Source organism: Centroberyx gerrardi, chromosome 1 (genome assembly GCF_048128805.1).
Source record: "Centroberyx gerrardi isolate f3 chromosome 1, fCenGer3.hap1.cur.20231027, whole genome shotgun sequence".
Classification (NCBI taxonomy): Eukaryota; Metazoa; Chordata; class Actinopteri; order Beryciformes; family Berycidae; genus Centroberyx; species Centroberyx gerrardi.
In genome coordinates, this window is record NC_135997.1 from 11,386,844 (window position 1) to 11,402,652 (window position 15,809).

The 15,809-nt window shown below is 42.9% G+C and overlaps 2 protein-coding genes across 2 annotated transcripts in view; one reads left to right on the forward strand and one right to left on the reverse strand.

Moving 5' to 3' along the window:
* Nucleotides 1-9,569, forward strand: part of slc9d1 (solute carrier family 9 member D1) — a 32,298-nt gene extending 22,729 nt beyond the window's left edge. Inside the window, exons 2-14 of the mRNA XM_071904472.2 lie at nucleotides 794-1,074; nucleotides 2,215-2,382; nucleotides 3,277-3,456; nucleotides 3,891-4,091; nucleotides 4,345-4,473; nucleotides 4,797-4,889; nucleotides 5,359-5,545; nucleotides 6,036-6,153; nucleotides 6,247-6,442; nucleotides 6,656-6,806; nucleotides 6,908-6,987; nucleotides 7,080-7,229; nucleotides 7,613-9,569. Coding sequence (XP_071760573.1) covers nucleotides 794-1,074; nucleotides 2,215-2,382; nucleotides 3,277-3,456; nucleotides 3,891-4,091; nucleotides 4,345-4,473; nucleotides 4,797-4,889; nucleotides 5,359-5,545; nucleotides 6,036-6,153; nucleotides 6,247-6,442; nucleotides 6,656-6,806; nucleotides 6,908-6,987; nucleotides 7,080-7,229; nucleotides 7,613-7,726 — 2,048 coding nt within the window. The 3' untranslated portion in view covers nucleotides 7,727-9,569. The remainder of the gene's footprint in view (nucleotides 1-793; nucleotides 1,075-2,214; nucleotides 2,383-3,276; nucleotides 3,457-3,890; nucleotides 4,092-4,344; nucleotides 4,474-4,796; nucleotides 4,890-5,358; nucleotides 5,546-6,035; nucleotides 6,154-6,246; nucleotides 6,443-6,655; nucleotides 6,807-6,907; nucleotides 6,988-7,079; nucleotides 7,230-7,612) is intronic.
* Nucleotides 9,570-11,394: 1,825 nt separating this feature from the next.
* On the reverse strand, nucleotides 11,395-14,656 carry LOC139915795 (potassium-transporting ATPase subunit beta-like). The gene is made up of 7 exons (XM_071904507.2): nucleotides 14,545-14,656; nucleotides 12,997-13,125; nucleotides 12,723-12,836; nucleotides 12,373-12,578; nucleotides 12,187-12,249; nucleotides 11,971-12,063; nucleotides 11,395-11,553 (listed from the first exon to the last, which is right to left on the reverse strand). Exons 1-7 carry the CDS (start codon nucleotides 14,654-14,656, stop codon nucleotides 11,395-11,397), a joined length of 876 nt encoding a protein of 291 aa, XP_071760608.1.
* Nucleotides 14,657-15,809: the final 1,153 nt, after the last annotated feature.

A 15,809-nucleotide genomic window follows, 5' to 3' on the forward strand; every position in this document is an offset into this window, starting at 1 on the left:
CGGAAAGGGACAGAGGAGTGGTTTGGAAAGTAAACATCACTCAGCCTGACTCATGCTCACAAAGGTGCGGACTCAGCTGGATCTAAATTGAATTCATTCAATGTAGGATTCAATCATTATGCATGTGTAGTAAAATGATAATGGGCAAGTGCATGACTTGTCAGGATGGGGAGGACATGCAGTTGACAGTAAAAAGGTTTGTCAAATTGGCTTCATGCTTTGTCTTTTGTGTTCAAGGCATGGATGAAGATCATAGTGAGTGCTGGCAGAATAGCAAGCATTGCACAAATTTGAATTCATACCAGTGACATGCCCATTCAAGTCAAGTGTACTAGACGGAGTGCTACAAGGTACTATTAGCCACTTAAACCTGAAAGTATGACAGGTCACTTGTATGCAGGTGTGTTTCATCCGGAACAGATAACACAGTCAGCAACCTAGTTGGCAAAGCTGTTCAGGTGTAGACCACACCCAGTCTAAACAATAGCCTTGTCTCTTGAGATTGCACTCAAGAGCAAAAGCACTCACATTGTATTGGAATAAGATTATCTAACACTGTCACATGAAGCCTTTGGTAGAGGGAAAAACAAGAAACACTGTCGCTGCCTGTGCTGTCGACTCTCCTGACATCTGCTCTTCCTCCTGCTGCCTCTCCTTAGTCACTGCATTTTGACGTTTTTCTGTCTCTTTTCATTCTTGTTCCCTCTCCCATGCCTCATCCGCCATAATCTCACTCGCTGTCTTTTTTTTCCATTTGTCTACCTGCTTCTCTGTATCGATCCCCACACCCTAGTGAAGACAGACACAGAGGTTTGGATGCAGGTTGTGTGTTCACTGCTGTGCCTTGGCCTGGTGGGGGCACTCGCTGTGCTGCAGAAGGACCAGGTGGCCCAGCATGCCATCAAGCTCCACCGGGGCCGGGGGGCCACACACGGCCACACCTGGGTGGCCAGCAACTGCAAGCGGCTGGTGGGCCTCCTGCGGCAGAAGAACGTGGTGGTCAGGAAGCTGGCAGTCGCAGCAGATGCTGTCGGACGAGACCGGGCCCTCTCAGAACCCGAGAGGCTCTTCCAGGTAGGGAACCAGGCTCAGAACAAAAGCAAAGACCCTCTGTTTGTATCCCAGTGCAGTGATTTGTTTGCCACAACTTAGCTACGTTTTTTCATTCTGCCATCATGGTACATGTTGTGTGCGTGTGTGTGTGTCAACACATTCTTGTGAACACAATAACTGAAGAACAATACATGATAGAAACTTCATACTTACACCACAGGTTACGACCGACCATACGACCGACCATACGTTCGACCGGTGTTCAGTCTGTGCTGCCTGCTCAGGATGAGCTACCAGTAGTTCAGTTCAGTTCTGATAAACTGAGCTTCTCACTCGTAATGACCTACCCAGAATGGGCTACTACCTGTATAAATGTGCTTAAGACTAGGGTAGCCCATCCTGTTGGGTAGGAAAATGTATCAGAATAGGCATGGTGTAAAGCTTCCATGGAGATACTGAAATGCGCACATTCTCATAGCACGTTCTCTTTTTTACAAATAGGTCTACTAATTTCTGTGGAAATAGTGGCCGTGTCTTCTGGAATGTTTTTTCACCCTTTAAAACACACTGTGCATGCACACATCATCATGTTGGTAGCTCAATCCGAGTGATAGCTTGGTTTGTCAGAACACTGGTTGAACGTATATGATCTGATTAAATTTTGGAGCACCTTGCTGCATACATTTGCATAATAATGAAGAAAAACTGATTTTCTTGAAACTACTATTTCATATTAATACCGCACATGAATTATGTGATGATAAGTATGTTGACATATTTGCTAATTGATGCATTAATTAGCTTAATTAATAGCCTCATTAGCATAAGTGGTTATATTTAATATATCATGGTGATTAGAGCGGGACATTAGGCAGCTCAAGTGCCTCTTGTTAAATCCATGATAGAGCTTTTCAAGCCAAAGCAAGCAGAGTTTCTTTTTTTTTTTTTGGTAAGATTAATGACCATTCTACCGTTGTTCCTTATGTTGTCCACATTGATTTTGCCCCATTTTCAAATCCCCATCCCTGCTGAAGATATGTACATTGTATGTCTCCTACAGTGTTTCAAAATGTTGCGTGTGTACCAGGCTTCAGTGAGAGATGATGTCAGATATCTTGCTGTTTTCTGACTGATGACCTGCGTCTCCCTGCCTGTGTTCAGGTGCACACTCTGGAGGTCTTCCAGAGGGAGCTGAATGAGAGCGAGCGCTTGGTGTTTCAAGCGGTGCACAGCCTGCAGAGGGCGCTGCAGGGAGACTACAGGGATGTGGTCAACATGAAGGAGAGCAGCAGACAGAGACTGGAGGCCCTCAGGGAGGCAGCCATCAAGGTGAGATGGAGGGAGTCATGGTGGTCAAAAGTATTTCATGGATATTTCCTCGGTTAGACTAGAACAGGACAGGAGAGATGAGACAAAAAATATCAGATGGTAGACAAAGGCGAGGTTGTTCCAAGGTAAGGGAACAAAGTCAGTATTAATGACCATAGAATAGTGTTCCTGATCTGAAGCATGATAGTAATCTAAAGTAAGTAAAGTGTCTATATATAACTATGTATATGTAGTGAATAGAACCATTCACATCTTGGCAAAGACAACGACTGCCTTCATAAGAATGCCTTCATTTTTTTTAGACAGGGGACTGAAGAGTAGGTCCACAACACAGAGTTGAAGTTTCTGTTTGTATAACTGTGTGTGGAGATAGTATTACTTTGCACAACTCAAACATCTCATCTCATTGTTTGTCTGTCCTTGCCCTGACATTAAAGACCCCAATAAAATTGTATCTTTACTTCCTTGATTTGATGTATTTCCTGTTGAAACAGGATGTCGGGGCAGGACATAACACAGGGAGGGATCATTCAAAAGTCTAAACCAATGGGATATCGGTCAGGGAGAGAAAGGCGGAGGGGCAGGATTGTTCAAAAATCTGTGATGGTTTTATTGGTTGGAATTTGCAGTATGAGGTCAGCATTAAAGATACTCTGTTTTCCAGGAAGTAAAAGTAATAGGAGTTCATTTCATGGGGACTTTAAGTGAAGAGTGATTTTTATCCTTTATGTCCTTTGAGTGCATCCGAATATGAATTTTCTGGGTGTGTGAACTGTAAGCTATTGTGTGTGTGTTGCCTGAGTGTATGTCGTCACATTTGTCTCTGTTAATATGTTTGCATGTCCTTGTCCTGTCTCACACACACTTGGCTGTGGGTTTGTTCTCACCCTTCAGGAAGAGCAGGAGTATGTGGAGCTGGTGGCAGCTGAGAAGCACCAGCAGGAAGCGGTGAAGAGCGCTCTCGCCCAGAACAAGACTCTGTCCATGCTGGATGAGATCCTGGAGGACGTCAGGAGGGCAGCAGACCGGCTAGAGGAGGAGATCGAGGAACACGTCTTTGACAACAACAAACAGGTCAGCAGAGAACAGCAATGGCTCTGCATGAGGTTATTGGTTTTTTTTTTTGGTTTAGCTGATTTTACACACTCTGAGATTGAATCCTACGAGGGTAGTCACGATACGAGCACCAGTACAGAAAATCCTGCCATTTAAAATAGGTCCCAGCAAGTCTTTGCACAAGCTCGGTCTTTATGTAACACATTCCAAAATAGCAAAATAAGTGGGGCAGCCGTGTGGCGTAGTAAGTAGGGAGACCACCCTTCAGCTGGAGGATCTGGAATCAAGCTTTGGTGTCAAAAAGCATCCGCCCTACTGAAGTAAGACACTGAATCCCTACCAGCTGCTTGCGTGCTGCTCTACAGCTGAAAAGAGCATAACCCTAACCCTAACCCCAGGGATCAATAACGTACCACATTATGACTCCCTCCTTACGCTGCTCTGCTGTGTAGATGAAAGGAGTGAACATAGAGGCCGTCCTGAGAGTGGAGGAGGACGAGGAGGATGGAGGGAAGAGGAAGAACATGTCCAGGCGGAAGGAGGTGGAAGACAACCTGGGACTGAGCATGCTCATTGACTCCCAAAACAACCAGTATGTCCTGACCAAACCGCGAGACTCCACGATGCCAAGAGCAGACCATCACTTCATTAAGGTCAGATATTCTCACCTCATGTTACCTGAGACTGTAGTACCCACCACTTTATCCAGGTTCATCTTACCTCTGCCCTTTAACCAAAGAACTCACCTGAAAACTCATCTCACATCTTCATGAGATCAGAATTGGAAACTTCAAATCCCTCATCCCTCAATATTTACTTGGCTAAAGCCTCAATATTAAAGAATACAGAGTATTATTAAGTATATTTCTTCTAATTTTGTGCTGTGTTTGCTCTGTGTGTGTCCAGGACTTGGTGTCGGTGGTGATGCTGTCCCTCCCTTGTGGTTGGCTTTGCACTCTGATGGGTCTACCCCCAATGTTTGGATATATTATATGTGGAGTCCTGCTTGGTCCCTCTGGCCTGAACAGCATCAAGGTGTGTGAGTGTGTGCAATGTCTGATCAGACTAAACACTTTGAAAAGACCAGGTGCACTGTCAAGTAGCCAGCAAGCCTCTTTAGGCAATTGTCGCTACACTAGCATAAAAAAATCCAGTCAGTCAAAGTGTGGTGCATTGCATGTTGGACTCAAACTGGTTTCAACTTAACAGCTGCATGTTCTGCACTGCAACATTACCAACATTTGTGAAGTATGCTATTTATGGTCTAAAACCATAGAAAGCGCCAGTTGATTATACACTTCTGCTTCAGCTTGTCATCCTGAATGCTGCCTAATTGTATCTTGCTCTGTGTGTTGCAGTCGATGGTGCAGGTGGAGACTCTAGGGGAGTTGGGCGTCTTCTTCACTCTCTTTGTGGTCGGACTTGAGTTCTCGCCTGAACGCCTACGCAAGGTACGCAGCAGGGAGAGGGATGGGGACTCCAGTTTGAGACTCGCACTCAAGTCATAAAGGGGTCAGAAAGAGATGAGTTGCCAATGCCTGACATATGAATGGCTCAATAAGGCATAACGTAACCAGCTGGCTGGTAAATTTCCTTACTGTGGTGTAAGCACACTTGACTCAGGCTTTTGACCAAAGACTTGAGGCTCGACTCAGACTTGTCCCTCAAACACTTGAAACCTGACTTGAACTTGAATGAATGAACTTGTGAGTATCTTTTGTACACAATACTGATGTTATTCGTTCAAGACCTGTTTCTTCCTGACTTCATTGTTTAAAGAGAGCTGGTTTCAGTTATATACATCAGTTGTTTGCATTGCTTTACCACTTCAACATGACACTAACTTCTGTAAAGCGTGTTTTTTAATAGTGTGTTATAAAACTCATACTGATACTCTGTGTGATTATTGTGTGAACATAGGTATGGAAGATATCAGTGCAGGGGTCGTGCTACCTGAGTCTGCTGATGGTGTCGGCCGGTTTGCTATGGGGACAGGTCCTGCGTATTCGACCCACCCAGACTGTCTTCATCTCCAGCTGTCTCTCCCTGTCCAGCACTCCTCTAGTGTCCCGCTTCCTAGCAGGCGGGGCCAGAGGGGAGAAGGAAGGTAGCTGTGTGTATCTGTTTCTGTACTTGGTCACCATTGTGTTTAATTTCTGATTTTGGGGTTATTCTCAACTATTTGGGGTAGTCAGGGTATTTGGGGTTATTCACTATCTCTACTATTCTCTCTACTATTCTCTATTCTCTACTCTACAACTATTGGAGCCATGTTTACATTAGTTCTGTTCAACCTGGCAGGGGCCTGCTGTGGTTTGTTATGGTTTGATAGGTGTCTCCTTTGATTACCCAGCTAGCCCAATTACAGCAGGAATTAAAAATGATGTGCACATCTTGAGCATCCTGAATTAGCATGAAGTTTCAACACTAAACGGTGAAACGGTAAAACTGTGGAGCAATTGACACTATTAAAACAAATGCTGTGCCAAACTTTGTTACCTTATACAGGATGCATTCTGTTAGAAACAATTACTAGTAATCTTCAATTATACAGTTGTATAGTAATGTGTCTCTGTGTGTGTTTGCATGTTTGACAGGTGACCTGGACTACAGCAGTGTTCTCCTGGGGATGTTAGTGATGCAAGATGTTCAGCTTGGCCTCTTCATCGCTGTCATGCCCACTCTTATCCAGGCACAGAGTGGAGACTTGGACAGGTCAGTTAGCCTTCTTATGCTTGCATGACACACACACATACACACACACACACACACAGTGTTTTAATCTGGTGTTCCCTCTGTGTCCCGCAGCTTTCTGTTTGGGGGTCTCCGTGTGCTCGTCCTCCTGGCTCAGGTCCTGGTCTCTCTGGCTGCTGTGCTGCTGCTGTGTGCGCTGCTCAAATCATTCCTGATTGGTCCCTACTACAAGAAACTACATGCTGAGAGCAAAGGCAACAAGGAGATCCTGGTGCTGGGGATGACCGCTTTTGTCTTTTTCATGCTGATGGTATGCCCTTTGCTTTTTCTCTCACTGGTTTATTCTTAGATAAAAAGCTCAGTTTTCAACTCTTCACTCTCTACATGCTGTATCTCTTTCTTTCCTTCAGATTTCTTGGATTTTTCTACAAATACCAGATATGCGTCCTCCAAAGTAGCATTATTTAACCTCCCTTGAAGAAAGTTAATTGTGTTTATTTTCCTACTACTGACTGTTCCCTAGGTGACAGAGTTTCTGGATGTTTCTATGGAGCTGGGCTGTTTCCTGGCCGGAGCGTTGCTCTCCACCCAGGGTCACATGGTCACTACGGAGGTCATGGGGTGCATCGAGCCAATCAGAGATTTCCTCGCCATCATCTTCTTTGCCTCTATTGGTCAGATCCAACATAGCAATTTAGCTTTATTGTCACATCATACCGTCAGCACCATTTATATTGAGACTTACTAAGACTTGTGTGTTTGTGTGATGCTGCAGGTCTCCATGTGTTCCCCACATTCGTGTTGTATGAACTCACCATCCTGCTGGTGCTAACACTCACACTCGTCATCATGAAGGTACAGCGGTTTTCTTTATTTCGCTCTCTCTCTCTTTCTCTAGTATCTCTCACTCATTCACTCCTTTCCCCTCTCTACTCATTTTCTCCTAGTTCCTGATGGCTGTGGTGGTGCTGTCGGCCATCTTGCCGCCAGGCTCCCGACACATTCGCTGGATTGTGTCAGCCGGCCTAGCGCAGGTCAGCGAGTTCTCCTTTGTCTTGGGCAGCCGTGCGCGTCGTGCTGGCATCATCTCCAGAGAGGTCAGTAGCACCTGGTAACCAAACTGGTGAGATAAAAACACAGGGATTTTAGCCTTTGCACAGAGAGAGCTCAGGTGGTGTGAGGTGCTACAGTCCCTTTGTTATATTTTGGTCTGTTGATGAGTGTTGGGCTGAGGGTGATTCAGCCAGAGTGCCAGAATATTTTTATTCCAGTGGTGGACTGTAACACAAAGCCTACTGGTTAAATTAAGTTTAAGTTTATTTAACAGGGACCATGCACAATAAGAACATAAACCTCCAAGAAGTCTGATGCATTGTCTGGTGAACAAAAGCACAACATACATATACAGCAACAAATCTTCAAAAATAGGATGAAATATACCTAAACAAACACCTCTCTCCACCTTCCTCCCTCCTCCCAGGTGTACCTGCTGGTTCTCAGTGTCACCACTCTGAGTCTGCTCCTGGCACCGGTGCTGTGGAGAGTTACCACACACAGATGGGTTCCCCGGACTGAACGCAAGACAGTCACCTGACCAGACCGGCTGCAGGGCTTCAAAAGACTTCCCCACATACTCCTGCAAAGGCCAGAGCGGCGTCACGAGAAGCAGACGTTCGGTTCATTTGGGCATTCAAAAACGCCTTCACGCCAACACACAAAAGAGTGTGATATGGCCTGTTGTGTGTGTAATCGTTTCACATCCTATGGACCAAATCTTCCTCTTCTCCTTCTTTGGTTTAAAGACTTTGGCAGATGAATTACCACCAACCCCTGGATCTTTTGATGAATTACCATGCTGCTTAATGAGAGAATCTGTGGAGGAAGAGAGAAAAAACACTTAAACCTCTTCAAACTAATCTTGCCTCCTACTCATTACTCACACATGGACCTGAGGTTATGGAAATTTCAAAAGGCTCTGAAGATCTTCTGCCATGAGTCACATTGTCTCCATATGAGTTATTTCATGCACATCTGTCACATGGAGAAACGCACCTCCTATATTAAATGAAGGAGCATCCATATTCTTGACCAATATCGCATCCAGTTAGATACAACAGACATGGTCTCGCTTGATAACTCATACTAAAATCATTTCAAGTAATGACTGCATCAAAGTACATCACTGACCCGCTTTCCTCTTTCACTCTTTCAATATAAATCAGCAATCTAAAAGGCTTGAAATCATCTACAACTGTAAAGAATCTACCATTGTGTACTCAGATAGGAACCCCACCTTTCATTAAATAGAGAAGCAGAAAACAAGACACTTGTTATCCTCACAGTTCTGATACTTTTAATGCACTTTGAATCACCTTTTTTACTCGGCAAGTTTATCCGTCACAACCTACAGAACTGCATGTGTATTAACAAAAACAATTTCCCTCTCCACAATCTTCAGTCCCACAAGGATGAATCATCATTTTTGTTCGGTTTGCCATTGACGCTCTTCATTCTCTCACTCTTTCTTTGATCATCATCGTTTCTTTCATCCTTCATTCGTAATCTTTCTTCCTTGTACCAAGCAGGTGGACCAAATCTGAAGGTTAGACTCCAGATATTGTTGTTGTTTTTTTCATGTATGGGTAAAATGTTAGGATTTTTTTTTATTAAGAATGCACTTGTCTATGTCTTAAAACAGCTTCCATTTTCACTATATCTGACCTTTGTCCAATGTGTTACTGTATCTGCCTGGTTCAAATTTAGGTGGATTGAAAATGACTGATTCTGATTGAGCACATCTTCTATCTGCTGTATTTGATAGATGTTACTTGTAGGATTTTCTCATTAATATGCCATTGGGGATTTAGTTGTGATGACACATTCTAATGCTATCTAAAAAAGGCTACAACTATTGCTTTGACAAAGAGTATGACCTGCTTTATTCTCTCATTTTGTCGAGTGGAGCTCCATTTCTTGCAGACGGTCACAATTTACTCAGCAATGTTATAACTAGAGGAAATCCTGCACAGGCTATCGTAGAATGTCAAACTGATGTGCCTGCTACCAAACACAGACCTACAAATAAGACTTTCAGATCTTAACATATGCAGGGTGACGCTCATTTGGCATCCAGTGCTGTAAATGTTCTTGTCTTATCATTCATAATGTGCAATGTAAATGTATGTAGCACAGGTCCATGTCATTTTGTTTCATATTTAATGTTGTTGTCAGTTTCTTCTTGGAGTGTGTTAACAGAGAGGGTGTTTATCTTTATTTTGTCAAAAGGATGAGTTTACATATTTATAGTGTGGGTGGTCATGAGTGAGTCCTCCAGGGCGAAAAGAGATGCTATTTTCATCAAAATGTTGTACATCATGTATTTTCAGATTGTTGAATTGTTAATTCATTTATTTATTAAAGGTGGTATGACTAAGAAATATCTAGTCTTTGTGTTTTGAGATGCAGTGCTTTTCCTGAGGAAGCGAGAACATTAACTGCCCAACTGGGAAGCATAGTTACATATCAGAGGTCTTAAAGCCACGTTCACACCAAACGCGAAGCGAATCTTCGCCTCTCGGAGAACCAAACGCCGTCATGTCTGGGTTCATAACATCATCCGGAGGCGCACACAGCTCGGTGAATTTCATTTGCGTCGCATCATCCACGTCATACACGTCATACGCGTCACCCGGCGTGAAATCGTGTCTGTTCGCATCTTTGCATTGACTTTGTATGTAATCGCGCCGCGCGAAAAATTTGCTTCGCTTTTGGTCTGAATTGAGCTACCTCGCTGCCTATCTGTACTGCTTCACCTAGAGGGCGCTGTCAACACAGAAAGCCTTTGTTTTGCCGCTGTATGTGCCACATGCATTTACACTATTTCACAATCCTATAATCTGGATATGCAGTAGCCTGCATTTCCTAATCTCTGTCTCATTCATCTCATCTCATGTTGGGAGTCACAAGTGTGGAGAGGGAAATTGCTAAATCAAAGGTCCCTGGTTTTAATCCAGTATTAAGGTTGTGTTTGTCATAGGTTAAGAAGAAATAAATCTTAACAGTCTTCAAACTACTAAACAGCTACTTTCTGATGAAGGCATTTCTCCTCCCTCTTCATGCCTCCTGTACTGAAACAAAAACACAGGAATGGGCGGTTTGATATGAGCGGATCCATGTGACCAAATCCTAGTTATCGCATCATACAACAAAATAATCTCCTTTTTCAAGGAAACGTCTGGCTTCCAAGATCTCTAAGTTGACCAAACTCCTTCTAATAACCATCTAATAACCACCAACGACGAGACGGCTCGTGTTGGAGTGTGTGTGTGTGCATGTGTGTGTGTGCTACACACATACTACGTAAGCTGATAACCCACAAAGCTTGCAGTCAGCAGAACTATGAGAACCCCCATCAGCCTCATCATCCTATTAGCGGAGGTGTAGGTGGAAGGTAACTAGTTACAGCTACTTAATGTACTTGAGTAGAGTTTTAGAGTTATGCTACTTTTCTCTAGTTATTTCTTTTCTGCACTGGGATCTGGCATTTACAGTGAAATAGTCACAGAACTTCATCTCTCACTGATACTTTCAATTTTGTTGATATGAGCTAAAAAAAAAAATCCTAAACCTTAGACCATAGCAAAAAAGGGAAAGAATTACTAGTATTACTACCATTATTATTATTATTGCTAATTAGAAATGTTAATTCAGTTGCATAAACTGTATGTACTTCACGGGATAACCCTCTAAGGACACACTCTGTACATGTTTAATCCCAAATCTACCTCTAGAATGTATTTGATTGATTGATTGATTGAGACAAATGAGCACTCTCTCTCTCTCTCTTTCTCTCTCTCTCTCTCTCTCTCTCTCTCTCTCTCTCTCACACTCTTTCTTGCCCTGTGTGTGTATGTGTGTGTACACCAGGTTCCATAATAAGCATTGGATTTTAATGTTTAATTCAGTTATGGAAAAAAAAAACTGATACAGATTGTAACATGAATCAGCGAAGCAGGACAAATCATGTTTATAAAAGCACCACATTCGGCAGCCAGATGCATCTTCACTGTAAATATTCACGCATTCCAGATTTACAAGTGGGCCTACAATGTTAAGTTGAATAATAGTAGTTATAATAATGCTGTCAAAGAATAATTCCAGTCACTATTGATCAGTAGAGACCTGATATATCTTTGATACTGATGGGTAAGTTGTTATTATGGGGTGTCTAAGTTCCCCTTTCTGCCCTAGCTGTTCTGTTTCTCATTTCATAGCCTTGAGGTAGAAGGTGACTTTTCCCTCGTAGGGGTCGTAGAAGTTGTCGTGGAGGACCCTGTCGGCGACCGCTCGGCACTGGATCTTGGCGTGCTTCTCCCCGATCAGGCTGATCCGAACTGCCACCAACGGGTTGACATAGCTGGGCTGAACAGAAGGAGGAGAGAGGAAATGCAGACCATTACTTATTAACTTACTCATTTTTTTAATCTTTTCCTCTCATTTACCAGGACATGCTGCTAATATTTCATTCCATAATGGGATATTCACCATTTGAAAAATCTGACACCTACTTTTTTCTAGTTTTTGAAATATTCCAGGTAGCAAACAAAATAGATATAATAGTGGGGTTTTTTTTTAGTGCTTTTTATTCTCATCAAATTCATTTTTTATAGTGGATGTAATCAACTCAAAACCGGTTCCTTGACTCTTACAGAGAGGACATTTTAATGGGATACAATAGATTTTCATGTATGACAAATATCAATTCAAGGTCTTGCTAGCACTCATGTGTATGTTGTGGCTTTGGGTAGACTTGCTACTTTCTTCGACTTTCTTGTTTACCTGAGCCAGTCTGCCGTAGTAGGGGAAGTAAGAAAAATCCATAATTCCCTTTTCAGGGAAATACTCCATTTTTGCCACATTTTCTTGTCCCTCCTACACACACTCACACACAGAGACACAGATTGTCAGCAATACATGTTTAGACAGTATGTAAAACCTCAGATTCATTTTCTTGAATGCATGTGATTGAAATCATTTTATGCATTTGTTGCTCACCAGCACAGTGCAGTTGACATACGGGGGCTGGCCAGTGTTATTGGAAGGCAAAAAGTCAATGATCTGGAGAAATACAACATAAAATTAGTACCTTCAGTCCTGGTTATTTGTATGTGTGATGAAAAAAAACCCTATATTATAAGTAACTGCCCATTTCCTTCATAAGTGAGAATGGTCCGAACGCACCCTGTTCATCTTAACGATGAGACAAGGCATGGTGCAGTTGTAGCCAAAGGTTGGGTCCTCAAGTCCTGAGCAGGGTCCCAGCATGCTTTGAGTGAAGGGGCACGCCCACTTGGTGTGATGAGGGGCAGAAAAGGTCTTCTGCATGAAGTACTTTCCCTTAGTGCAGTTGTAGGTGTTACATTCCAGCTGCTTGGTGTCGTTGTATGCTGAAGGGTGGAGGTGGGCAGGAAGAAGAGAGAGAGAGAGGGGGAAAGATTCAGAAATAACACGTTTGTGGAGGTTGGGCAATGTCTTGTTAGGTATTAGATTATAGATAAATGCCCACTGGGGTGATTTGAGTGACTACTAACGCTTCAGGAAGTCATGAAGGCAGTTGGCCTTCTTCATCCAGCTGGCCTTGTCTGACGTGTTGTAGTTGATCTCGAGCACCTCCTCTACGTAGCTGTCTGGCCACACCATCACCCCTGGACAGACACAGACACACACACACACACACACACACACACACACACACACACACACACACACACACACACACACACACACACAGAGAGAGAACTGGTTGAGGAGTACTGAGATCTGGTTTAAGTCACTGCCTTAACTCCTTGTTGTTGTGCTTGTTACCCGGAGATTTGAGTCGATCCTGGTAGTCCGGGGCGTACGGGTCCAACGTGTACATGAGCACCCAGATGGCCAGAGAGAAGAGTCCTGACATCACTACATAGAAGGCCACATAGTACAGACTGATGTACACTGTAAGGGAGGGAGAGAGAGAGAGAGAGAGAGAGAGAGAGAGAGAGAGAGAGAGAGAGAGAGAGAGAGAGAGAGAGAGAGAAAGAGAAAGAAATAAGTGTTACATGATCATGGGGTATTCAAGTAGCCCTTTCTGCCCTATCGCCTGTCTGGCACTGTAGTATTTCTTATTTCAGAGCCTTGAGGTAGAAGATGATTTTTTCCTGGTAGGGGTCGTGGAAGTTTTCATAGCTTATTATGCAGACTGATGTTCACTGTAAGGGAGAAAGTGAGCGAAAGAGAGATGACACATTGCTTTGTTAAATGCTTCCTGTTCTTCCACATTAGCAAGGCAGTTATGCTTAATGCGGAAACACTCATGCCACAGAGAGGAGTGTGTGCTGACTGTGACTGTGGTAATAAAGGTAAATGTCTACACTGCCAGAGGTCAAGGCGTCCTCTGTCGATGTGAGCTCAATTTAATCTGATTGTAAGATCAAACAGAGGAGAAGGAGTCTCACAAACCCCAGAAACCACAGCTTACTTATCACACCGCCCTGCTTATCTCTCTCTGTCCACACACTGAAAACACACACAGCTCACTGTGGTGATATTAAAAGGACATGAAAAGTCATACAAAGTGGTACGCACACGAGTGCGTATGTGTGCTGGATATGTGGGTTTATATGCGTGAGCACACAGGTGTGTGTGTGAGCTCACGTGTCGATGCGTGTGCCTGTTTAAGTGTGTACACACACACACACACTTGCATCTATTTGGTGCATCATTTAGATAAGTCAATTTAAAGCCTAAAAAATCTATGGCCATGAATCACGATCCATGCAACCCATTACACACATATTAAACCTGCACAGATCCCCTGATGGTTCTGTTTCTAAGCTTTATTATAATATAGCGCATCACATCAAGTCAAGTCAAGTTTATTTATATAGCCCTTCATCACAAAGCATGTCTCAAAGGATTTTACAGAGAACAAGCCTGCCGAGATATAACTAATCAACAATCAACCACAAAACAAAATGATGCAATACAGTATGCAAACAAAATTAAACAGAAGGAAACAAAACAAAGCACAAGACACAAACGTGCATGTTGGAAAGACATAACAGGCCGACCTAAAATACCTAGGCAAGTCTAACCAGCACCACCAACCTTCGACCCTCAGTGAAGACAAGGAAAAACCCCTAAGAAAACCCCTTTAGGAAAACTTGACTCACTTGAATCAACTCATCAGTGATTCATTTGAGCACACTTTTGCAGGTCTTGGCGTCAAATATTGGACAAGCATTGGTCTTTTCTGATCATTTAATGTGTCATGTTAATGCTTCACTTATATTTCAATGTGGCATGAGGGAAGTAAATCAAGGGGGTCTCAAATATTATAAACAGTATTTTGAGGGAGCCTTCTTTTGTTCCTACCCCATCTCGCTGGCGTTCTCCCCATAAACGTCCCATTGTCCGAGTTCCAGATGAAGCGTCCAAAGTCTTCACAGCGCTGGCCACAAGTCCTCTTCTCCTTCAAGGTGGCCATGTTGAAACTCTATGCTGACCAGGATCCACAGCAGAGTTCTTCTTCTCTCTTCTGTACTCTACTCAACTCTACTGCTGCACTTCTCTTCCTCTCTGTTCTTCTCTTGAATCAAGAAACTAATGTTATTATGTGTCTCTATTTCTCCCCTCTCTCCTGTCCCTCCCCACAGATGTTGAGGTGCTTTCAGCTTTTTGTGCTATTGTCTTGCACCCTATCTCAGTTTCTTTTACTGTAAATGCCAAAACTCACTCCCTGGATCTCGCCGCGGAGTGTGATGCACGTGTTATCTCTTATTCCGTATTTATAAGGCCAAGATAAGGTGGGCATGTAGCAGGTACGGAAACTCAGGTTGGCTCAGCATAGAAACATGTAAATTTCCCTCCTTCAGCACCAATGTCCTTCACTCCTTCTCAGAGGATCACCTTGAGCAGCCAGAAAGTCTTCAGGATACACCAAGAATACAACAGGCATCTTGGTTACTAATCATAACAGTCAAGGCCAAATATATGACCTGCACAGACATAAATTGAACTGAAATGAATTGAACCCATTTATACAGGGTAAATGATTGGTATACAGATATAGACAGCACTTTCACAGCACAGTTCCAGATCTAGGAGACATTAGTCGATGTTTTCCTCAGAGTATTATGGGGTTGGGGTCAATTAATGAATGAACTCATCAATTCCAATTCAACTGAGGAATTGGAATTTGAAAAAACCTACAGAAAACGGATTTGGACTTGAATTGGAATTTCAGGAAGTTTAATTTAATCCAAGGAAATTCTGTGTTTTTCTTAGCATATATCTGAGATTACACATAGTGTTATATATTATCAATACTGAATATCATGAAATGTTAAAGGTATCTTACAGGTGGTATTTGATGCATAACATAATCATAATACATACGTTATGATTGAATGTATTTGCTTTGTTTAACTGTCTTTTGTTTGATTCATAATGTTTGGTTTATACTGTTTAGCAAGTCAAGACAATCTCTCTTAGAAGTGGAATTTCATGGAATTTCATGGAATTCAATTCTGTTTCATGTCATTCCAATTCAATTCCAATTCAATTTCCTTAGAGCTGGTTGCAATTCCAATTCCAACTGAACTGAATTGGAATTTACCATGAATTCTCAGTTCAGTTCA

Coding starts and splice junctions, on each gene's coding strand:
- LOC139915795 (XM_071904507.2), bottom strand. CDS start 14,656: ATGGCCACCTTGAAGGAGAAGAGGACTTGTGGCCAGCGCTGTGAAGAC. Junction 12,579..12,722: donor CCTTCATGACTTCCTGAAGC/GTTAGTAGTCAC, acceptor TCCACCCTTCAG/CATACAACGACACCAAGCAG. Junction 12,064..12,186: donor ATGTCAACTGCACTGTGCTG/GTGAGCAACAAA, acceptor GAGTGTGTGTAG/GAGGGACAAGAAAATGTGGC.